This window comes from Canis aureus, chromosome 22 (genome assembly GCF_053574225.1).
Source record: "Canis aureus isolate CA01 chromosome 22, VMU_Caureus_v.1.0, whole genome shotgun sequence".
Classification (NCBI taxonomy): Eukaryota; Metazoa; Chordata; class Mammalia; order Carnivora; family Canidae; genus Canis; species Canis aureus.
Window position 1 is genome coordinate 41690270 of NC_135632.1, and position 25603 is coordinate 41715872.

Consider the following 25603-nt stretch of genomic DNA (forward strand, 5'->3'; position numbering starts at 1 on the left):
AAAAGGCAGGGTAGGTGCTTGATTCACTTATTTACTGGTTTTTAGAATCATGAGTTGGTTTTCCTAGCAGTTTCCAAAGACTCTTTAGGATTGGGACTTTAAAGGATACTTTAGTTCCCTTATGAACTCACAGATTTTAATATTCTGATATGTTTCCATTGTGGGTGATGTTTTCTTCAGTACTGAGAGTGTTACTTCTTTAGCCAGTGGAAGCCTCCACAAGTAGCCTCCTGGGGCTTTTTGTCAGAAATCCAACAGTCTTTACCTTCTTGCGTTCTATTTAGGCTTCTCTTCCATGTTCTCTGCTCTGCATCTGGAACCAGTCATCCCTCCAAAGAGCCCCAGTTCCTCTAGTAGGAAATGGTATTTAGAGACTGTGATATAGGATAGGAGTACTTACTGCTACTGGGTTGGTTATTGTTTCTAGACATTCCCAGCAGCTTGAGCTAGGAAATAACTATTTTAAAAATTACATCTACTGTTCATACTGGTATTTCCAATTTCACTATTTTGCCTAGCTTATTTTATATTGTAATTTTTTCTCAAGTTGAAAATCTTGTTTTCTATTGACATTAACTTAATTTCTTACTTGTTTTATAATATTTATATGTCTCAGAATAACAGTGATATGATTAACAATATGGTTTCTTTTTTTTTTTTTTAATATTATGGTTTCTGAATACAACCTAAGACTTTTGCGCAATTGTTTTAGTGCTTAGGGTATGTCCAACTAGATGTATAGTCAGATTAGTACGTTGTAAATTCTTTTCAAATAATTCTTTTTTTGTCTTCTTAAGTCACCAACATGATATACCCTTAAGTATCAGTTTCTTTTTGAATCTTTTTAAAAAAAAATTTTTTTTAATTTATTTATGATAGTTACACAGAGAGAGAGAGAGAGGCAGAGACACTGGCAGAGGGAGAAGCAGGCTCCATGCACCGGGAGCCCGACGTGGGATTCAATCCCGGGTCTCCAGGATCGTGCCCTGGGCCAAAGGCAGGTGCCAAACTGCTGCACCACCCAGGGATCCCCAATCAGTTTCTTTTTGATTTGAAGGGATTGCTTTTGAAAAGTTTAATTTTTTTATTATCATGTAAAATGTCCGTATGATTTTATTTATTTATTTATTTTTTAATTTTTAATTTTTTATTTTTGTTCGTATGGTTTTAATGGCAGTTTACAAAGAATCAATTCAGAGGAAACTATTTTCCATATCTGTCCTCTCTACTTGTTTCTTCCTTCCACACTGAATGCAAACATTTTTATTAGTACCTGTTTAAATCTTCTATTTAAAAAAAATCAAATGTAAACAACTATGTCTCTCTCCCTATATCTGTTTATCTTTATATCCATGTATTATATCTATGTATTTATCCCTCTCTATTTATCTCTGTAAGGTTTTTATTAATGTGTTATTTATTTTATAGATATACTGTTTATATTTATCTCTTCATTTTATCTATCTGCCTTCTCCCCAACCACCCCAATGGTTTACATAATAAACCATATATTTGTCTGTGGGTAAAGGGTTAAGAATTATACTTTCATTTAGCTTTCCAGCTTTGTGTTTCTGGAAACCTAAGACCAACCTGTCACCTGTGAAGTTTTTACAGGAGAAATTGGTGCTTGTGGGGTACGAAGTTTCTAATTCAGAGTGACTCCCATACCCACCCAGTGTGGCTCTTTTCTTAGTATGCCTGAGCTGTGGTCATCAGGCTGCAGCCAGAGCAACATCTGAGGCTGCCTTGCCAGCAAGCTCTGTTCCTGAGCAAACTGGTTGAAAATGTGATCTATGGTCCTCTTTTGCATTGATACATCTAATAGACTCTAATGTGACCTCTGGTGGGTGTTGTAGTAGTCTCTCCCTTCTTTAGACTAAAGGACAGCATATGCCATTTTGCACCTTGTGAGTTTTTTTTTTTTTTAGTAATATATTTCAGAGATCATTTCATTGTTCATAGATGGGTTTTGTACATGCCCCTCTCCCTTTTAAAAACCATACTTTGTAGTGGATGCACCACATTTTAGTCAGCTGTTCTCTTGAAAGATGTTCATGTGTTAGGTCTCTTTTCTTACATTATTAGACTAAAATATGTAAAGGGAAACTTGAACAAATTTTAAAAGAAAATATAAGTGGCTATCTTTGTGATCTTGCTGTAGGGAAAGTTTTCTTAAGGCTTAGTATCCAGCATATAAATAATAGCCTGCGTATAAAAAGGAAAAGACAAGACAAAATGAACATAGGATATAAAGAGTTACTTCATAGAAGAAGAAACTAGAATGGTCAATAATGGAAAAGATGCTCACAATGAATGTTGATGAATCAAATGAAGGTTAAAATCAGTTTCATACATTTCAGGTTGACAGAAATGTAAGTCCGACGGTAAGAATTGTTGGTGGAGGTATACCAGTGGAACCCTCCTAAGTAAAGTGATATAATCACTTTGGAGTACAATTTCATACTTTGTAGTAAGGTTGGTTTGCCTCCTCTGTTTTTATCTTATTTTTCTTTCCCTTTGAAGCTCTATGTTCATGTGTTTTGTTTCTTAAATTCCACACATGAGTGTAATTGTGTGGCATTTGTCTTTCTCTGACTGATTTATTTCACTTAGCATAATACCCTCTAGTTCCATCCAGATCATTGCAAATGGCAAGATTTCATTCTTTTTGATGGCTGAGTAATATTCCTGTGTGTGTGTGTGTGTGTGTGTGTGTGTGTGTGTGTGCGCGCGCGCACACACACACACACACACACACAAAACTTCTTCTTTATCCATTCATCTGTTGATGGACATCTGGGGTCTTTCCATAGTTTGGCTCTTGTGGACATTGCTGCTATAAACGTTGGGGTACATGTGCCCCTTCGAATCACTATGTTTGTATCCTTGTGATAAATACCTAGTAGTACAATTGCTGGGTTGTAGGGTCATACTATTTTTAACTTTTTGAGGAACCTCCATACTGTTTTCCTGAGTGGCTGTACCAGTTTGCATTCCCACCAACAGTGTAAGGGAGTTCCCCTTTCTCTGGATCCTTGCTGACATCTGTTTCCTGTCTTCTGCCCATTTCTTGATTTTTTTTTTTCTTTTTGTTCTTAAAGTTTACAGTCTCAGAATTTAGAGGGTTTTAGGAACCCTATCACCTTATTGAAAATAGTATATGGATTATTAAGTCAACAAACTTTGAACATTACCACCTGTGTTTAATGGAAATATTCTGGCAGGTTGGTAACGTGGTACTTTATGATAGACAAGATAGAACGTGATGTAGGACTTCATGGGAGCCGGGGAGTGAGTATCTTCTCTGGTGACAGGCTATGTTATTAGTTGAATTATTGCTTGTTTTGGATTTAAGAAAAAGTGTTCTTATTCTTTTTTATTCTGTCTTAAACATCCCAAAATTAGTCATCTTCTTCAACTTACAGGCCTTCTTGGATGACTGTAGGCATACTGTTTTAGTTAAGAGGTGATTTTGAAGTTAATTAAAAAAACATTTCTTTAAGGAAGTTTAACTTTCAAAAATAATGTTTGCTATCTAAAAGCCTACCAGATATCCCTCTGCCTTTGATTCAGAAAGTATCATTCTATTAAATTCACATATGAATTACACAACTTTCAGTGACAACGTACTCTAGCATTGGGAAAATTATTCTGATTGGAAAGAGTGCTCTGAAAGAAGAGTTGTATTGCTTATATGGATTATTTGTGGAATTTAACACTGGATCTTTTGGTATACTGATGAGATTGGGAAGTTGGCCATAGCTTTTGTGTACACCTTCTTGTTTGTTTGTTTTTTTAAAGATTATTTATTTATTCAGAGAGGAGGGGGGGCAGAGGCAGGGAGAGACACAGGCAGAGGGAGAAGCAGGCTCCATGTAGGGAGCCCGATGTGGGACTCGATCCCAGGTCTCCAGGATCATAACCTGGGCTGCAGGCGGTGCTAAACCCCACCAGGGCTGCCCATGTTTTGGGCTTTTGGCTGAGGTTCATGTTTTGTACTGATGTTTAGGAAGGCCTTAGTGCTTTATTTTGTGGTATAAAAGATATATCAGATTGCTGGTCATTTTGTGCTTATTCAGAGTGGTGCCAACCTGATGCAAGGAGTAGATTTTTAATAAGAGTGTGTGTGTGTGTGTGTGTGTGTAGTTTTTTTTGACTTAAAGTATTTAGCTAAAAATATTTATATGTTTTTTGGCTTGTCCAGATATTCCATATTTGAAACTGTCATTCTGTGATTGATTTTAGATTATAATGTCTTACTGACAGGATATTCAGATGACAGAATCAACATCATAGCCCCTTGCTTATGAATTTTGTAGAAACAGAAAAACTCAAGGGTAAACAGTATTGGGGTAGATTTGGGGAGGAAGAATGCTGCTGCTGTTGTACAGAATTTTCTACCTACTCAGATCTCCTTAAAAAAGGTTTCAAATTATGCCACAAATGCCAGAATATGAATGGGTGCGGTGAAATTGTGAATGGTGGTGTGGGGTCAGCAGCTGTTTGGGAGGTTGTGGAGAGGAGAAGGTGAATTCTGACAGCCCCAGAAACTGGAGAATCCAAGTACTCACCCTCTAATAGAAAAATTCCCCACTCAAAATAGAAAACCTGGCATGCAGTTCTTAGATTAGTCATTGAAAGTTGGGGAGACTTAGGTTCTATTGTGCAGTTGAATATAGAAAGACTAAGGAGACCAGGATGGGAAGAGTAATGTAAGCCCTTTAAGATATTCAGAAATACCCAGGAAAACTCTGTCCTAGGACAGCACTCCATGCTGGACAGACCAGGACTAGAATGCACATTAAATATGGCAAGAACCCTCAGAGAAAAGATGTGGAGGATATCAGGATCAGGTAAAGCAGATCTGGGGAGGCGCTGTGGAGTTTGCTCCAAGAGGCCATATGTGTGAACATTTCAGTTACAACAGGGGAAAGAGCTCTCACATCACAAAAATAACAGTTATCCTGGCCTATCTTCACTGTCCACAGTAGACTGTCCTTCTCAAAAGTATGAGAAAATCCATATAATTCAGACACCATCAAAGCAAAGAGTTTGTGGTAAAAAAAATCCATGAAAAATATAGTGTTAAGAGAGTGTAAAAATATAAGAATAAATGATAATAATATTCCCCTGAGGATCATTAATAAAAACATGACCACATTAGAGGATCATTAATAAAAACATGACCACAAAGCATATGAAAACTTCAAAACTTGACGTTTTAAAAAACTGAAACATACTAGGAAATTTGGAATGGAGGCTATAGAAGAACTGCACATATCAGAAATAGAGTGGAAAACAGAAATGGGCTATAGGAAAGTACAAAAAGGTGACATTATCTCAGCAAAGATTGCAAAAATAAAAGTAGTCATGAAGGTAGTTGAAGACAATTTATAAAGGAACACAAAGGGAAATAGGTACTAACACTTTTGTCATAAAGATAATAGGAATAGAAAAGAGAAAAGTGGAAAAAACAAATTAAAGATGAAAAGCATCTTGCTGAATGTCTTAGATCTAGAGAAGACAAAGATAATCCAACAAACAAAAAAGTGAAAAAAAATCAAATTAAGGGAAAGATGAAAAGCATCTCACTGAAGGTCTTAGGTCTATAGAATACAAAGATACTCTAACACACAAAGAAGAAAATTAAGTCATCGAAACAGAAAAAAATACTAAAAGCTACAATCCAGACCATGTTTTCTTGAATACAAAGAGTACTTAAATGGACAAATCAAAAGGACACACAGTGTATCTAGGAAAATCATTCTACAATAGCAATCAGATGACATTTGAAAGAAAAGTCATTTGAGCATCTAGGCAAAAGGACCTTATATCTCAGCAAGTCACTTATAAGGAAATGACAATTATACTGGCATCGGACATTCCCATAGTGGTGCCACAATTCAGTGGAGAAAGGTATTTAAGATTTTTAAGAAAAGATATTAACCAAGGATTTTATATTCAGTTACATTGGGTCTTTGTTATAAAAACCACAGATAGATGTATGAACATGGAAGAGATTAGTTCCTGTGAGCTCTTCCTGAGGCTTCCGTCAGAGAATGAACTGCAGACAACCAAACAATGTTTGAATAAGCTAAGGCCAAGTGATGAAATGCAGGCTGATAGAATAGTATGTCATTCTAAACCTGTAGTGACTGTCTGCATCCATCCATATGCACACATATGTGTAACTACATGTCTATGTGTGTATATAAATGCATATAAGGATAAAGGGTAAGTATGTGAAAGTTACAGTAAACTAGACATCTGCTTTGTAAATAAATCACGGCTGTGACTTAAAAAAAAAAAGAAAAGAAGCTTATCATAAAAATTCAGTGTCGTTGTCAGAAAATTGAAAGCATATAAAATTCCTAGAACTCTACTCTGCTGTATTTCAGCTAATCAAGCTTCGAAAACTCACATCAACTTGTTTAAGCTATATAGGTTCAAACATCCGCCTCAGTTATGTTTTTCCTAAGGTACATGACCTCGAATGTACTTCCTAGCTGGATAATCAGTAATGCATCTTTTGGATTTTATATATACTTTGGGGGTTAAAGATTTACACATTAATTTTTAAAGGCATATCATATTTCACAGGTGAGTTTGTTCATACTCACTGGTAAAGAACAGCTTCCTTCTGAGTGTTATTGATTAGAAATACTGCCTTCTGAAAGTTTTTTGCCTTATTAATTTTGACAATAGCCGCTGCCCATCTTTATTTTAGCAATCCAGTTTGAAGTTGTTGTTTCAGATTTCATGTTTTGCCCAAGTAGTACAATAGCAATTAATAATAAGCCAGAAGCTGTAGACCACTGTTATTTGGAAGTACCAAGAAAGATCACTGAGAAATTTTGTGCATGTAAATTTAGAAAAATTTGAATACTAAGCCTACTCAGGTTTTTTTTCTCCTCAGAGTTACTAGGCATACTAACTCAATGGCCTTTAATTAAGCATTTAAAATATGGTAATTTATGCACATCCGTCAGACCATGAGTTTGTATTGTGATATTTTTAGTCCATCTACATTAATAAATGTATTTTGTGAGACATTTTAGTTAGATTCTTGGCTAAACTTTAAGAAAAGTGTAATTCAAAAAAATTTTGAGATTTAATCAGTACATTTTTAATTTCCATCTCTATCAAACAGGAGAAAATTGCGTCAGTGATTTCTCATTGTTTTCCTTGAGGCTATTATCCATTGATGGCCAGGCTGTCCTCATTGATTTTTTTTTTTTTTTTTTTTTTAACCTGTGACAGTTGATTGAAGCAGATCAATTTTCTCTCTTGAGATTTTGCAGGAGATAATTTTGAAGTTCTTGACCTCATCATTATTTTTATTCATTTAATAGTTTTTTGTCTTTATGGGATGTATTAGAGGGATGTTTTATCTTTTTGCTGAATTTTGATGGTTTCATTTTGTTTGCTCTGGAAGCTTCATATATTTGGACCAATTTCTATGTTCTGAATATTTCGTCATCTCATCTTCGTTAGATAGATCTGTCCACTGCGAAATCACTGCCGAATACCATTTGATTGTTGGACATAAACTCGTCATGCTGTGGTTGGTTTATAGACCTACACAGCTTTTGCTTTTTTTCCCCCCCCACATGTAATATTTAGGTATGTTGAGCTGAATGTCAAGATGAATTTAAATCAAAGCTGAATACATAGTGGACTGCAAACTGAAATGACCTGAGGTCATTTTTGGTTCTCTAAAGGTAGTTTTGATTATTCATTCTTGGCACTGAATCTTTGCCTGCAGCCTATAATCTTCCCTCCTCAAGTGTTGTAAGACTAATACTGTTCCAGAGGTATGCTGCATGTTGCTCAAGATTAATTATGAAGTCCTGGGCAATTAGTTGTAGGCAGTTCATTCAGACTGCTCATTTTTTCAGAAATGACTAAATGAGAATTTATTTAGGGCATAAGATGTTTTTAGGCCTAGATCCAAAACTGTAGTCTGTAATATATTGCATCTTCTCAAGGGACTCAGAGTTACTATGTTACAAACAAATCTAGTATACAATTTCTTTTGTTTTTGGTGTTATAGTTTGTCTAGTTTTTTCCCCCCGATTAAAATCATAAATTATTTTAGTTTTGCAAGATTGTCAGTAATGGCTGCATCTACTACATCAAGAAGAAATACAATAGATCTCATCACTTACTTGTGGACGTTTCTCTGTTTTAAAATTATGGCTATTACTGTATGAATTTTTTTTTTTGTGCCTGGAAAGTTTCATCTTTCATTATATACTTAAGCCATATTTCACTCATCTTTCCTCTGTAACAAACTACTTCAAAACGTAGTGGCTTACACAAGGACAGTAATTCATTTTGCTCACAAATCTGTAATTCCGGCAAGGCTGTGTTAGCTGGAAAGATTGAGTGGGGTTGGAGAATAAATTTTCCAGATGGCTTATTCATATGAGCAGCAAGTTGGTGCTAGCCATTCAGTGGGCACCCACTGGGGCTGTGGGCTGAGAGCCTCGTTTGCTTTCCATGTGGGCCTCTGAAGGTTGGTTGGGCTTCCTCACAGTGTGGTGGCTGGGTTCCAAGAGTGTTCTGAGAGAGGTGTTTGGGTGGCACAATGGGTTGAACATCCAACTCTTGATTTCAGCTTGGGTTATAATCTTGGGGTCATGGGGTTGAGTGTCATGTTGGACCCTACACCCAACATGGCATCTGCTTGAGTTTCTCCTCTCTCACTCTGCCTGCACCACCCACCCCTAAAATAAATAAAAACAAACAAACATCTCCTGAGAGAACCATGTGGAGGCCACATGGCCTTTTCTGCAGTCAAATGCTCTACCTCAGAGCTATACCCCCTCTCACATTGCCTTTTCTGACCTGGCTCTGGAAGTCATGTAGTACCACTTTTACCACCTCCTCTGCCCGAGCGCATTGCTAGCATTTGCCATGAAAGAAGACGATGAAACTGGATATAGTCTTTGCTACAGTTATGATTTACTTAAGAAATCCCCTGTTTGGGGATGTTACAATTGTTTCTTGTTATTGTGTCAGGTAAACAATACCACCAATGAACATTCTTGTACTTAAAGCTCATTTGTTCATCACTTTGTTAGGATAAACTTTTTGAGTTGTAAGAGTTGTGTCAGAAAAAAGAACATTTTTAAGGGCTTTGAGAAATAACTCACTTTTCTCCCAGTTGAAGAAAAGGTTGAACACTTATTTTCATATGGGCTATATTTAAGGTTTATCCATTTATCCATGACCAACACTAGCTGCCATCCATTTTCATCTTTGCTGGTTTGCTTTGCAATAAAATGGAATCTTATTCTTCTGAAATTTGCATTTCTTTCCCTACTAGTGAGAGTAGATGATTTATTTCTTTGTTAGGCAGTTTAGAGTTCTTTTATCAGTTGTTTGCTAGTTCATGTGTTTTTTAACTGGAGTGTTCATGATTTTTTTATTGATAAGTGATTTATACATATTTGACATACTTTTCCAAAGATTATGCATTTATTTTGACAGATGTATAGTATTGTAAGGCTGTTTCCCCCCTTTACTTAAATTTAAATTTTTAATGACACTTTTGGAGTCTTTCTAATGTTAAGTAGAAAAGTAAGAATTTCAATAAATGAATTGTCTGTTCTTTATCTTTTATTTGCTAAAGTCTTAAATATACCTCTGGTTGTTTTTCCCTTTCTATTGTTTTATTTATATTTCCCATACACATTTCAAAAATTTAGTTCTTGCAGCACTTTAGGATATGTTTTAGTAATTGTATGGAAAATACATTTAGTGTTTTTAGTTATTTTAGTATTTTTAAGTGGACAAAAGCCTTCAATCATTGAGTGTAATCATCTCCATTTTATTTTGAAGTTGAGGAAACAGAATCCTAAAGAGGTTATTATGTCAAGGAATGTGGCATTTGTAGTCAGTTTTGTTTGGCTCCAGATTTCAAGTTCTTTCCCAGTTAGTATATTATGCTGCCATTCCAGTTTTTCAAGATTTTTGTTATTACTCAATCAAAAGCTTTGGCTTTCTTTGGTAGGTCATACATTTCTCTCAAGCTTTTTCTTAAATGGTTTGTATTTTTACTGTTCTTTATCAAAGGGTCATGACCTAGTTATTGAAGCTTTTTCATGACCTAGTAGAGTGAAAACTATGGCGTTTTCAGTTTTATCTAGCTCCTTTACTAGGTACTTGGAAAAGAAAAGGAAAACACTAATTAGATTTTTGGCATAATGCTTTTGGATTTGAATGCATAAATGCTAAATCTATGAGTATGCATGGGTGGCTCAGTAGTTGAATGTCTGTCTTCAGCTCAAGGTGTGATCCCTGGGTCCCAGGATCGAGTCCCACATCAGGCTCTCTGCAAGGAGCCTACTTCTCCCTCTGCCTTTGTCTCTGTTTCTCTCTCTCTCTGTCTCTCATGAATGAATAAATAAAATCTTTAAAAAAAATTAAATGTTTAAAATATAAGGAGATGCATTTTAATATACATAAAAGTCTTTAGGAAGAGTTTTCATCACTTGTAATGTTGTATTTTCTTTAAGTTAATACACATTTTCATTTTCTTGATTTCTTATTATTTATAATAAAGTCTTATGTTATATTCTTTGTCAGGGAGTTAAATCTACCTAAATATAGATTTCCTTTGTTCATTGCCATGAATCCTTTTTAGTTCCTAAAGTTAGAATAAGGGATGTGGTATCTTGTTCATAAAACTTTGGATAGCTTTAAAGTAATACTAGACTGTTTAGAAAGGTTCTCCTAAATTGTCATTTGTGTTCATTTTATTTGCTCTAAACTCAGAGTTAGAAATTTAGATACAATGAAAAGATAAATAATAACAAGTGTTGGGAAGGATATGGAAATGCAACTTTCTTTATTAGTGATGAATAAATTAGTACAACCACTGTGGAAAATAATTTAACAGCCTCTATTTAAAGCTAAAGAGGTGCCTAGTTCTTAGCTGTTCTGCTCTCAGGTTCATATCCAAGAGAAGTAGATACGTATGTTATTTGTTCACAAAAAGCCACATGAGAATGTCCATAGCAGCTTTTTAAAAAAATATATTATTTAAAAAAATTTTTTTAAAGATTTTATTTATTCATGAGAGACACACAGAGAGTGAGAGAGGCAGAGAACACAGGCAGAGGGAGGAGCAGGCTCCACGCAGGGAGCCCGATGTGGGACTCGATCCTGGGACTCCTGGGCATGACCGCTGAGTCACCCGGGCTGCCCCCATAGCAGCTTTACTCCAGTAGTCCCAAACGCCAAACAATGTAAATGTTTAACAATAGAATGGATTTGTATATTATTCTGTGTTCACATAGAATATTATACATCAGTAAAATATGAACTGCTACTCAATATGTGCACATAACACAACTTTTGTACCATCACATCAAAGCCAGGCAATGGGAATTTTTTTACTTTTTTTGTGTATCTTTGCTGTATCCCTTTTTTCTTTATTTTGTTTTTCAGAAAGCCAGCATTTTGACTTATTTATATTTTACCATTTTTCTCAATTTTCTAACTCACTACCCCTCTGCTTGCATCTTTATTCTCTTTGATTTTCTTCATTTTTATTTTTTTTTTGTTCACATATTTTTTGTTCTTTCATTTTCATTTACAAATGTATGTACTGATTGTTATTTTCTTCTGACAACTATTCTAAATGTATCCATCCCATAAGTTCTGATACATAGTGTTTTTAGCATATATTTAAGTTTTTCAATTTTGGCTTATATTTTTCTATTACCTCAGGGCTTTTTAAAATAGTGTTTTAAAAATTTCCAGGTGCAAGGATCTTTTGGATTATTGGTGCTTTTATTAATGTCTAGTTTTATCATGTGATGCTAATAAAAATTACCTTTTCTTCTTGAGCTATTCCAAAAAATAGAGAAAAGAAATTTCCAAATTCATTCTATGAGTTTCAACATTACCCTTAAAACAAAACCGGATAAAAACATTACAAAAAAAGAACTACAGGCCAATATACCTGATGAACATAGATGTAAAAATCTCAACAAAATATTAGCAACTGAATCTAACAATACAATAAAAAAATCATTCCCCACAAACAAATGGGATTTATTCCAGGGATGCAAGGATGGTTTATTATTCACAAATCAATCAACATGATACATCACATTAACAAGAAAAAGGATAAAACCATATGCTCATCTAATAGACACAGAAAAAGCCCTTGACAGAGCATGACATTCATTCATGATTAAAAACCTTCAACAGAATAGATTTAGAAGAAACAGCTCAATATAAAAGCCCTGAGGTATATATGAAAAACCCATGGCTAACATCATACTCAATGGTGAGAAGCCAAGACCTTTTCCTCTAAGATCAGGAACAAGACAGGATGTCACTCTCACCACTTATATTCAGCATAGTACTGGAAATCCTAGCCATAGCAATCAGACAAGCAAAAGAAGTAAAAGACATACAAATCAGTAAGTAAGAAGTAAAACTTTCACTATTGTAGATGACATGGTACTATATATAGAAAACCTCAGGGTTCTACTAAGAAACTACTAGAACTAGTAAATGAACTCAGTAAGGTCACTGGATACAAAATATGCTAATAATAAAGTAGCAGAGAAATTAAGAAAAATCCCATTTTCAGGTGCACTCAAAATCATAAAATACCTAGAAGAAACTTACCTAAAGAGGTAAAAGACTTTCACTTAAAACACAAAGAAATGGAAAGAAAGATATTCCATGCTCATGAATTAGAAGAATTAATATTTTAAAAATGAAGGAGCCTCGGTGTCCATCGAAAGATGAATGGATCAAGAAGATGTGGTCTATGTATACACTGGAATATTCCTCAGCCATTAGAAACGACAAATACCCACCATTTGCTTCAACGTGGATGGAAATGGAGGGTATTATGCTGAGTGAAGTAAGTCAATCGGAGAAGGACAAACATTATATGTTCTCATTCATTTGGGGAATATAAATAATAGTGAAAGGGAATAGAAGGGAAGGGGGAAGAAATGTGTGGGAAATATCAGAAAGGGAGACAGAACATAAAGACTCCTAACTCTGGGAAACGAACTAGGGGTGGTAGAAGGGGAGGAGGGCGAGGGGTGGGGGTGAATGGGTGACGGGCACTGAGGGGGGCACTTGATGGGATGAGCACTGGGTGTTATTTTGTATGTTAGCAAATTGAACACCAATAAAAAATAAATTTATTAAAAAATAATAAAAATGCCCATATTACCCAAAGTAATGCACAGATTTATTGCAATCCATATAAAAATACCAACACACTTTTCACAGAACTAGAACAAATAATCCTAAAATTTGTATGGAATTACAGAAGACCCCCAAAAGCCCAAGGCAATCTTGAAAAAGAAGAACAAAAATGGTGGTATCGCAATCCCAGATTTCAAGATATACTACAAAGCTGTAGTAATCCAACCAGTGTGGTACTGACACAAAAATAAGCACACAGATCAATGGAACAGAATAAAGAGTCCAGAAATAAACTTGTGCTTTCATGGTCAATCTATGACAGCAGAGGCAAGAATATACAATGGGGAAAGAGAGTCTCTAACAAATGGTGCTGGGAAAACTGGAGCACTTTCTTACACCATACACAAAAATAAACTCAAAATGGATTAAGAATCTGTGAGATCTGAAACCATAAGAGTCCTAAAAGAAAACAGTAATTTTTATGATATTGGCCATAGAAACATGCTTTTAAGATCTGTCTCTTCAAACAAGGGAAACAAAAGCAAAGTAAATTATTGGGATTACACCAAAATAAGAAGCTTTTTCACGGCAAAAGATACCATCAACAAAACAAAAAGGCAACTTACTGAATAATGGAAGATATTTGCAAATGTTGTAGTCAGTAAGGGGATAATATAAAAAAATATATAAAGAACTTATGTAACTCAACACCCAAACCTCCAAATCTAATTAAAAATGGCAGGGGACCTAAAAAAGACATTTTTTCAAGGAATACCTACAGATGGCTAACAGTCCCATGAAAAGATGGCTCATTACTCATCATCAGGGAAATGGAAATCAAAACCACAATGAGATATCACCATTTGCCTGTCATAATGACTAGAATAGAAAAGACTAGATAACAAATGTTGGTGGGGATGTGAAGAAAAAGGAATCCTTGTGCACTGTTGGTGAGGATGTAAACTGGAGCAGCCACTGTGGAAAACAGTAAAGAGATTCCTCAAAAAGTTAAATATAAAATTAACATCTCATAATTTCACACCTGGATATTTACCCAAAGAAAATGAAAATACTAATTCAAATGATAATGCATCTTTGTTTATTGAAGCATTTTTTACTACAGCTAAGATATGGGAGCACCCCAAGTATCCATTGATAGATGAATGGATAAAGATGATGTCACACACACAGAAATATTACTCAGCCATAAAAAAGGAATGAGATCTTGCCATTTGTAACAACATGGATGGATTTTAGAGTGAAATAAGTCAGAGAAAGACAAATACCATCTGATTTCACTCATATGTGGAATTTAAGAAAAGAAACAAATGAAGAAACAGACACAAATATTCTTTTTTCTTAATAATTTTTTTTTGGTGTTCAATTTGCCAACATACAGAATAACACCCAGTGCTTGTCAAGAGCCCCCCTCAGTGCCCACCAACCAGTCACCCCCACCCCCCCTGCCCTCCTCCCCTTCCACCACCTCTAGTTCGTTTCCCAGAGTTAGGAGTCTTCCATGTTCTGTCTCCCTTTCTGATATTTCCCGACTCATTTTTTTTCCTTTCCCCTTTATTCCCTTTCACTATTATTTACATTCCCCAAATGAATGAGACCATACAATATTTGTCCTTCTCCGATTGACTTGTTTCACTCAGCATAATACCCTCCAGTTCCATCCACGTCGAAGCAAATGGTGGGTATTTGTCGTTTCTAATGGCTGAGGAATATTCCATTGTATACATAGACCACATCTTCTTTATCCATTCATCTTTCGATGGACACCGAGGCTCCTTCCACAGTTTGGCTATTGTGGACATTGCTGCTAGAAACATCGGGGTGCAGGTGTCCCGGCGTTTCATTGCATCTGTATCTTTGGGGTAAATCCCCAGCAGTACAATTGCTGGGTCGTAGGGCAGGTCTATTTTTAACTCTTTGAGGAACTTCCACACAGTTTTCCAGAGTGGCTGCACCAGTTCACATTCCCACCAAAAGTGCAAGAGGGTTCCCCTTTCTCCACATCCTCTCCAACATTTGTGGTTTCCTGCCTTGTTAATTTGCCCCATTCTCATTGGTGTGAGGTGGTATCTCATTGTGGTTTTGATTTGTGTTTCCCTGATGGCAAGTGATGCAGAGCATTTTCTCATGTGCTTGTTGGCCAGAGATACAAATATTCTTAAATATAGAAAACAAACTGGTGGTTGTCAGAGGGGAGGTTGGTGGGGGAGAGGTGAAATCTAGAAACAGTGTATTTTATGGTTTAAAATAATCTGACTTTTTATATGGTCAGTTTAAAGAAGCATTTTATGTTTAAGGAAAAGGTACATTTTCTGTTAGCTAAGTGTAAAGTTGGATATATACCCATAACATCTAATCTGTTGTTTACGTCATTAAGTCTTTTATATTCTCACTTATTTTTGCTCTCTTGACAGTCTTGGGCAGAGAGTCGTGTGATAAACTCTGTTGCTTCTTGCATCTTCTATAGTTACCACTTTGTAAGAGTGGTTATGTTATTTAAGGCATAGCATTCATTATTCATTACTGTCAAGTGTTTGTTTCGAATGGTGGCCTTTAGCATTAAAAAGTATTCCTCCTCTTATTCTTTTTGGCCTAAATTCTGCCTTGTGTATTGGGAAGAGTCATTATCCAATTCTTTGTGTAATAGGAACACAAACACATTTTCTGCTATTTTTATTTGCCTGATATCTCTCTCTCTCTCTGTCTCTGTCTCTCTGTCTCTCACTTTTTATCATTTCTAACATTTATATACAATGCAATTTACATTTTGGAGTACTTCTGTGAATTAACACATGCATAGACCCTTTCACTACCACCACAAGAAGGATACAGAACAGCTGTAGCATCTGAAAAAATAACTTTGTGATACTCCATTTTTATGCAAACCACCTCCCACCCCATTCCCTGGCAATTACTGATGTCTTCTCTGCCCCAAAGCTTTACCTTTTCTAAAATGTTATGTACATAGAACTATATCGTATGTAATTTTTGAGAGGTCTTTTTTTACTTAATGCTGTTGAAATTCATCCATGTTGTGATTATCAGGTCGTTTGTTTGTTTAAGCTTTTGATGTGATGGGCATTATCATTATCTTTTGAAATTTTATTTTTAATTTTATTTCTTAAAGATTTTATTTATTCATGAGAGACACACAGAGAGAGGCAGAGACCTAGGCAGAGGGAGAAGCAGGCTCCCTGTGGGGAGCCTGACTGGGGACTCAGTCCCAGGACCCCAGGATCATGACCTGAGCTGAAGGCAGATGCTCAACCACTGAGCCACCCAGGCGTCCCTTCATGATCTTTTTTTAAAATTTAAATTCAATTAAAATATAATGTATTATTAGCTTCAGAGGTAGGGGTCACTGATTCATCAGTCTTTTTATTTTAAAGATTTATTTATTTATTTATGATAGAGAGAAGCAGAGACACAGGCAGAGGGAGAAGCAGGCTCCATCCTGGGAGCCTGACGTGGGATTCGATCCCGAGTCTCCAGGATTGTGCCCTGGGCCAAAGGCAGGCGCTAAACCGCTGCGTCACCCAGGGATCCCCTCATCAGTCTTATATAACACCTAGTGCTCATTACATCATGTATCCTCCTCATTGCCCATCATCCAGTTATCCCATCTCTCAACCCCGTTCCCTTCAGCAATTCTCAGTTTATTTCCTATGATTAAGAGTCTTTTATGGTTTGTCTTCCTCTCTGATTTTGTCTCGTTTTTCCTTTTTAATACTGAGTACTATTCCATTATGTAGATATACCATGGTGTATATACCCATGTACCCATTCAAGGACATATGGGTCATTTCCATTTCTTGACTGTTATGAAAAATGTTGCTGTCAACTTTCATGTGTAAGTTTTTCTGTGAACATATATTTTTGTTTCGCTAGAATAAATACTTAGAAGTGCAAGTGCAATAGGGATGCCTGGGTGGCTCAGCAGTTAAGTGTCTGCCTTCTGGCTCAGGGTGTGATCCTGGAGTACTGGGATTGAGTCCTACATCGGGCTCCCTGCATGGATCCTGCTTCTCCCTTTGCCTGTGTCTCTGCCTCTCTCTCTCTCTCTGTTTTTCATGAATAAATAAATAAAAAAATTTTAAAGTGCAATATCTGCATTATATATGATTAGGTGTGTGTTTAACAATTTTTTATTAAACTGCCAAGTTATTTTCAAGAGTAACTGTACCATTTTCTACCAGCAATGTATATAGAATTCTAGTTCCACACGCTAGTCATTTTTCAGTTAGTCATTCTAATAATTGCGCAGTGTCTCCTTGTGATTTTAATTTGCATTATTGTAATGATTGTGACATTGAGCATCCTCTCGTGTTTATGTAAATCTCTGTATGTGTTCTTTGGTGAAATATTGGTTTAAATATTTTGTCTATTAAAAATATTTTTTCTTAACATTGAGTTTTAAGAATTCTTTGTGTATTCCGGTTACAAATATTTTATGCTACTATCTGGCTTGTCTTTTCTTACATTGTCTTCTATAGAGGATAATTTTAATATTCATGAAGTTCAGTTCACCAGTCATTTCTTTTATTAATTGTGTTTTGGTGTTATATCTAAGAACTTTTTCTAACCTAAGGTCATGAAGATTTTCTGTTCTGTTTTCTTTTAAGAACTTTATAGTTTCACATTTTCTATTCAGTTGTATGATTCATTTTGTATGATTGTAATTTTTGTATATGGTGCATAGTATGGAATGAAGTAAAAAAAAATTTTTTTATTTGTGGACATCCAGTCATTACAGCACTACTTATGGAAAAGACTGTACTTTATCCTAAGTTCCCTTTGCAACTATTTTGTTTTAAAAGATTTTATTTACTTATTCATAAGAGACACACAGAGAGAGGCAGAGATATAGGCAGAGGGAGAAGCAGACTCCCTGCAGGGAACCTGATATGGGATTCGATCCCAGGACCCTGGGATCATGACATGAGCCAAAGGCAGATGCTCAACCAGGTTCTACCTCCCCACCCCCCGCCTTTACAGCTTTGTCCTAAACTAATTGACTCTTTCTGAATTCTCTTTCCTTGGTCTTTGTATCTGTCATTTTGTCAATACCACATTGTTTTGATCACTGTAGGTTTTTTAAATGTGTTAAAATAATTGTGTGATTCTATCATTCCTCCCCCTCAAACTGTTTTGCTCATGAGTTCCTTTGTCTTTCCATATAAATTTTATGATCAGCTTGTTTATATCTACAAAAAAATCCTGCTGAGATTTTTTTGATTGGAATTGCATTAAATCTGTAGGTCAGTTTAGGGGAAAATTGGCATATTAACTATCTTGAGTTTTTTAATAGATGAACATGAAATGCCTCCATTTATTTATGTCTTTAATGTTTTTTCTTTTATAATTGTTGTATAGTTTTCAGTTTGCTGATTATCCACAAATTTTATTAGTTTTATACCTGTATTTCTTTTGTTGTTGTTGTTAGAGTTATTGAAAAGTGATATTTAAAAAAAAAATTATTTTCTAAAATTGTTCCTTGTGGGTGTATAGAAATACACCAGATCTTGCTAAACTTATTTGTAAGTTGTAGAAGCCTTTTTGTAGCTTCCTTAGGATTTTCTACATAGATAATCATAACCTCTGAGAATATTTCTTCTATTACAGTATGAATGATTTTTTTCTTATTTTTCTTCCTCAACCATGGCAATGACTTTCGGTCAAATACTGAATTATGAGTCCTGGGAATGGACATGCTTGTTTAATTCCCAGTCTTACTGGGGAAGCATCAAATGTTTCCCTATAGTATGATGTTAGCTGCAATTTTTCTCTAGATAGTCTTTTATAGTTGGAAGTTCCCTTCTATCCTTTGGTGGGTTTTAATCATGAATGGGTGTTGGATTTTGTCAAATGCTTTTTCATTATCTATTAATATGATCATGTGTTTTTTTTTTATTTAATCTGCTGAATTACATTGGTCAATATTGAACCAGTCTTGGATTTCTGCAATAAACTCTACTTGATGGTGATCTTTTTAAAATACTTTTTATGTATTGTTGGACTCAATTTTGGTTAGCTCAAAATTCAGCAGACTTTAATTACATTACTGTCTGTTTTTAGATTGTATTCCAATGCATCAGGTATTCTGTTCATTTTTTTCTCATAAAAGAGTTCTCTGCTGGAGTCTTCTGACCAACTCCATTATGGTTAGGCTCTCTCTGTACTTGGTTATAGCTATCATCTGGAACATGATTCCCTTTATCTCTTTCCTGCGTTCAGTATTTTCTATTTTCTTGGTTTATTTTTTCAGGGTGAGTGTTGGGGGCTATATAGAGGAGTGGTGGTATGATAAGTGATTTTGGAAAGATAATAAATAGCCAGATCATGAAGGGTCTTGTAAGTCATGATAAGGGTTCATTTCAGGGGTTGCAGCAACTACTGAGAATATTTGATAGGTGAATAACATAATCTTCTTTGCTGTTGGAGAAGATCACTGTGGCTATGACTTGTGGGATAGATAGAAGAAAGCAAAGTGAGCTAAAACATGTTATAGTAATTCTGGGAAAAATATAATGGTGCTTTTAAATATAAGACAACTTTAGTGGGATATTACTTTCACAGTAATTGGGGATCAATTGGACATGGGAGGAGGGAGGGAGGAGTCGAGGAAGGTGCTCAGGTTTTTTAAGTTTGGTCTTAAACTGATGATCCTCAGAGGGTGAGTATCATATATATATAGGGTAGGTTCTGAGTTGAGTGTTGGACATGCAGTTGAAAGGCTTGCAATATACCCCTTCACTCACATTTAGCAAATGTTGCATTTTACCATGGTTGATTTATAGTGTCTTTCTTTTATGGTGTGTGTGTGTCCAATTTGAGAAGAGTTTGCAGACATGATGCCCCTTTACTTTTTTTTTTATATGCCCCTTTACTTATAATTACTTCACTGAATATTCCCGAAAAAAGCCATGGGTTTAAAAAGCTAACATTTATTTAACATTAGTAATTACTCTACAGACCTTATTCAGGTTTTGCAATTGTCCTGGTAATGTTCTTTTATGTGACACAAAGTTGCCAGATCTTGAATTGCAGTCGGTTATCATGACTTTTTAGTTTTCTGTAATCAGAAAAGTTTCTCAGTCTAAGGCTAGCGGATCTTTGAGTGGTTTTGTAATTACATCTTTGTATGTGTGGTGGTTGGTGTTAGTGTGGGAAACAGATTTGTAATCATCATGGTCCTTGGGTCCAGGGTATAAATTAGAATGGGAATTGATTGTGGAGAAATGGGTTTCTACTGTCTACGTACTGGAAAGGTGGAAACAGATCTATTACTCAAAGATCCTGTAGTGTTGATTCATTTTTTAAAATCCAGGTGATGAATTAGCTTGATAATTTAGTTCCAGGAACTAGATGAGACTCCTGCATAAATGGATGTATATAGATATATCTCCATCCTTAATAAAAAGCATATGCCTGATGATGTAAATTCTTCCTGTTTGGCAACTTAGCACCCAGTGTAAAAGGACTGTGACGTGGCCAAAAATTTGAACTGCTTACATTTGCCTTGAACATAACTGTGTCACTCTTCGGTGCTTGCTTCTCTTAAGGACTGTTGAGAACTTCTACTCTTGCTCTCTGTAGCTATCTTGCTAACAATACAGTTGTCTATTCCTGCCTGCTTACATTCATTGACTCTGTATGTGTATGTGTTGCATTTCCTTTTTGCATATCAATAGGCACCTGAAACAATGTCCAGTCTGTTAGAAGGGAACATAATGCTAATCTTATTATGCATTCCTCTGTGTTGTATTATGCCTCTAGTTAAAGAACGTTATAGAAATATAGGTTTTTCTTTTAAGTCATATTGAGTATTCTTATATCAGTAGACCTTAGATGTGTAAACTAGAGACGTGTTTTCTGTATAATACACAGGTTTGTGCAGAGGTTCATGTGTACATGCAGTTGTTACTTCCAGTTCTAGTTATTTATTGTCACATTTTAATTGTGACAATAGGTTGTTAGTGGGTTAGGTTGTTGAGTGGTTAAGAAGCAGGCTTTGTTGTTCCACTGACCTTGATTTCAGTCCAACTTTTTGAATTGGTTAACTTTTCAAAATAGTAATAATATTGGGGCTCCTGTGTGGCTCAGCTGATTAAACATCTGCCTTCGGCTCAGGTTGTAATCCTGGGGTTCTGGGATCAAGCTCTTCATCAGGTTCCCTGCTCAGCAAGAAGTCTGCTTCTCCTTCTCCCTCTATACCCACCCCTGCCCCCGTTCATGTGCTCTTTCTCTCAAATGGATGAATAAAATCTTTTAAAAAAGTGAGATAATATTGTCAACTTGTTACAGCTAGTTTTCAGGTTTAAGTGAGATAATACATACTAAATTTTAGTATAGAGTCTGGCACAAATTAAGAATGCAAAGACAGTATCTGGTATTATTATTATTATTATTTTTTGCTACCTGTGTAGTTATTATACACGACTAACCCTGATAGTTGACTGCTCTATTCATTTCATGTTTTCTCAAAATATATTTTCATATCTTACAGGATTTTGTCTCTACAATTATCCGTTTACTTGACAGCCCCTCAACTTCCATTAGAGCAAAAGCCTTCCTGGTTCTTTTGTATATTTTGATTCATAACCACGAGATGTTGCTGCTCAGCTGCCAAGCAAGGTATGATTTTCTCTGATATGATTTCATCAATAACATCAGTTTGGAACCTGTTTTATTAGTAGTATTTCTTGGCTTCTGTGTACCTAACATTGAAATTTTTTCCCCTAGACTTTTCTAAGGGTTTAATTTTCCACATAAAACCTCAGCTGAGAAGTACTGAGGACCTGGAGAAGACTTCTGGAGCTGAAGCAGGGTAGTGGGAAATAGCCAGAGGTCCCTAGATCTGATGACAGTCCAAGGCAGGGTATTAAAGTTCTGGTTTGCATTCTTTGGGAGGCATTTGGGAGGCATTCTTGACTGGTGGTTTGGCCATAGTTTTCACTTTTGTAAGATTCTGGAATGAGCAGCTAGAAGCCCAGCAGAACAGTCTAGTGAAGTGTAGAGGAAGAAGCAGGGAGAAGTTTCTGGACTGGTTGTAGGTTGGGAAGGTTTCACTCTCCGTGGGTTCCACCTACCTTCTCTAAAAGGAGAAGCTGTCTGACACACCACAGATTCTCTTCATGCTCTGGTGCTTTTGATTAACATCTGGACTGTCTGGTCCATGTGAAATTACAACCCAGAGGAGCCTTGAGTATATGGTTGACTGTCTCTTGATCTAGTTTTTTACTTATTGAAGAATACTGAGGAGACCCTAGAATTGCTGAGATTATCTAGATTACAGATTGGAAGACTTTTTCCTGTAAATAGAGAGTGAATATTTTAGGATTTATGGGTTAAGAGGCAAAATGTGGCTGTTTATACATGTGTAACCAAGAAAAAAACAAATTTCCACAATTTTTTTTATTGATGAATGTGCTTCTATAAAGAGAGAAAACAAATATACAGATTTTTAAAATGACCATAGTAAAAATATACTAATAAATGAGGACTTTTTTTTTTTTTGGTAATACAGGTCTGAAAATGAGAAGAACAGAATTTTTTTTTCTGAGGGAGAGATAACATTTTGCTTAAATAGGGGTCAAAATTTGTGTCATCCTCATCAAATCAGTTGTAAATGTCTATGTCAGTGCTGATTCCTAGCTTAATTTTGTGTATCTGATCTTTGAAAATGTCTTTTCTTATAGATAGGTACTGTCATATACCAATATTAGTTCATGAGTGTGTGATCTTAGTTGAACATATTCATTACTTGGAAGGCATTTGTGGGATTCTATTAGATTCTTCCTTGATTTTTGCCTTTTAGCATGTCCTTATGTCACAGGCTAATCAGAACTAAGTGAAGGGTATATAGAAGCTCCTACAGAGCCTTCTTTCTTTTCACATCTTAGGGATCATTGTCGAGCTTTGTTTTATATCCAGTGTCTTGAAAACTGATGTTTCATGTATTTTGTAGTTGTGTTTTTTAGCTTTTTATTTAAATTCTATTTAGTTAACATATAGTGTGTTATTAGTTTCAGGGGTAAAATTTAGTGTTTTATCAGTTGCATACAACACCCAGTGCTCATTACTTAAAGTGCCCTCCGTAGTGCCCATCAGCTAATTCATCCCCTCTCCCCTCCCTCCCCTCTAGCAACCTTCAGTTTGTTTCCCAGATTTAAGAGTCTCTGATGATTTGTCTCCATCTCTGTTTTCTTCTTACTTCATTTTTCCTTCCCTTCCCCTATGTTCATGTGTTTTGTTTCTTAAATTCTACATATAAGTGAAATCATATGATATTTGTGTCTCTGACTTATTTCACTTAGCATAATGCCCTCTAGTTCCACCCACATTGTTGCAAATGGCAAGATTTCATTCTTTTTTGATGGTTGAGTAATATTCCATTGTATATAGACACCACGTTTTCTTTATCCATTCAACTGTTGATGGACATCTGGGCTCTTGCCATAGTTTGGCTCTTGTGGATGTTGCTGCTATGAACATTGGGGTACATGTGTCCCTTTGAATCACTACATCTATAACTTTGGGGTAAATGCCCAGTAGAGAAATTGCTGGGTCATAGGGTAGCTCTATTTTTAACTTTCTGAGGAACCTCCACATTGTTTTCCAGACTGGCTGTACCAGCTTACATTTCCACCAACAGCATAAGAGTGTTCCCTTTCTCCACATCCTTGTCAACATCTGTTGTTTTCTGAGTTGTTCATTTTAGCCATTTGACAGGTGTGAGGTGTATCTCTATGTCATTTTTATTTGTATTTCCCTGATGCTGAGGGATGTTGAGCATTTTTTCATGTGTCTCTTGGCCATGTGTAGGTCTTCTTTGGAGAAACGTCTGTTCATGCCTTCTGCCCATTTCTTAATTGGATTGTTTGCTTTCTGGGTGTTGAGTTTGGTAAGTTCTTTATAGATTTTGGATACTAGACCATTATCTGATAAGACATTTGCAAATATCTTTTCCCATTCCATAGGTTGTTTTTTAGTTTTAAAATTGAAATTTAAAAACTTCAATATTACACTGTGTCCTTTGGTGTGCAAAAGCTTTTTACCCTGATGAAGTCTCAAGAATTCATTTTTTATTTTTGTTTCCCTTGCCTTGGGAGATGTGTCTAGCAAGAAGTTGCTGTGGCTGAGTTCAAAGAGGTTGTTGCCTGTGTTCTCCTTTAGGATTTTGAGGGTTCCTGTCTCCCATTTAGGTCTTTTGTTCAGTTTGAGTTTATTTTTGCATATGGTGTAAGAAAGCGGTCCAGTTCTGCTCTTTTACATGTGGCTGTCCAATTTTCCCAACACCATGTGTTTAAGAGACTGTCTTTTCCTATTGGATATTCTCTCCTGCTTTGTCGAAGAATAATTGACCATAGAGTTTTGAGGGTCCGTTTCTGGATTCTCTATGCTGTTCCATTGATCTGTGTGTCTGTTTTTATGCCAGTGCCATACTGTCTTGATGATATATTTTACAGTTGTTTCAAATGGGAGCATGTATCCTGTCCATTAGTCTATTAGAAATGGAAGCAGAAGTTGTTCTTGTCTGTTTGTAAAGGCTTCTCTCCATTCGCTTTGCTGCCTCTACTCTGTGTATCTACCATTATTTTCACTAGGACAAATAATATAGTTTTCTCAACAGATGTTTTTACATCATTTCTTGGACTCATAGTTTGGTCTCCATGTAGCAACTAGAGAATCTCTTACACAGTGTCGATCAGCTTTTGTTTCTTCCCCACTCAGACTCTTCTAAAACATCCTGTCATGTTGAAATGATAGGCTTCCTCTTTACCATGGCCTCCTCTTCCTTACTTCACCTAGCTTCTGCCCACTTTTAGCCTGTCTTCTATGACTCTTGACTTTCACTCCATTCCATCCACATAGTTTTTCTTATTGCTTTTTGAACACAGTAAGCCTACTAGACTCACTTCAGAGCCTTTCCCAAGTACTGTTCCTTGTACCTGTAATGCTCATCCTCCCAGGTGTTTTCATGGCTGGCTTCCTCAGGTCATTCAGGTTTCTGGTCAGTTTAAGGGTCTCTTCTTCTGAGAGCCACTCTGATCATCCTGTCTCAAATACCCCTCTTAACTCCAACTGCAGAAACCCTTTAACGGGAAAGAACTAAACCATTCAGACCATCAAAGCTTGGATATAAAATCTTTGGTCCTCCTAGGAAATTGCTGTGATATCTGTGTGTCTGAATGAATATTTAGAAACTTTAGCAGTGGTGGGAAAATGGTGGCCTGAAAGCATACCCTGGCTCTAACTTCTACTGTGGTATCTCTCTGGAGCAATACAGTGAGTAGAATGCATGTAGAGTAGGAGCCTGGAAGATGAGGCTTAGCCTTGCTGGAGAAGTAAGGACAGGCTCCACTCTCCCCATGCTGTGTGGCAGAGTTGACTTGCT

The 25603-nt window shown here is 36.0% G+C and overlaps 1 protein-coding gene across 6 annotated transcripts in view; it reads left to right on the forward strand.

Annotated features, from left to right (window-relative positions):
• Window positions 1-25603, forward strand: part of ULK4 (unc-51 like kinase 4) — a 591366-nt gene that overhangs the window by 160195 nt on the left and 405568 nt on the right. For all 6 annotated transcript variants that reach the window (XM_077865647.1, XM_077865651.1, XM_077865650.1 and 3 more), the window contains one exon: window positions 21713-21840. In XM_077865647.1, the coding sequence (XP_077721773.1) occupies window positions 21713-21840 (128 nt within the window). The remainder of the gene's footprint in view (window positions 1-21712; window positions 21841-25603) is intronic.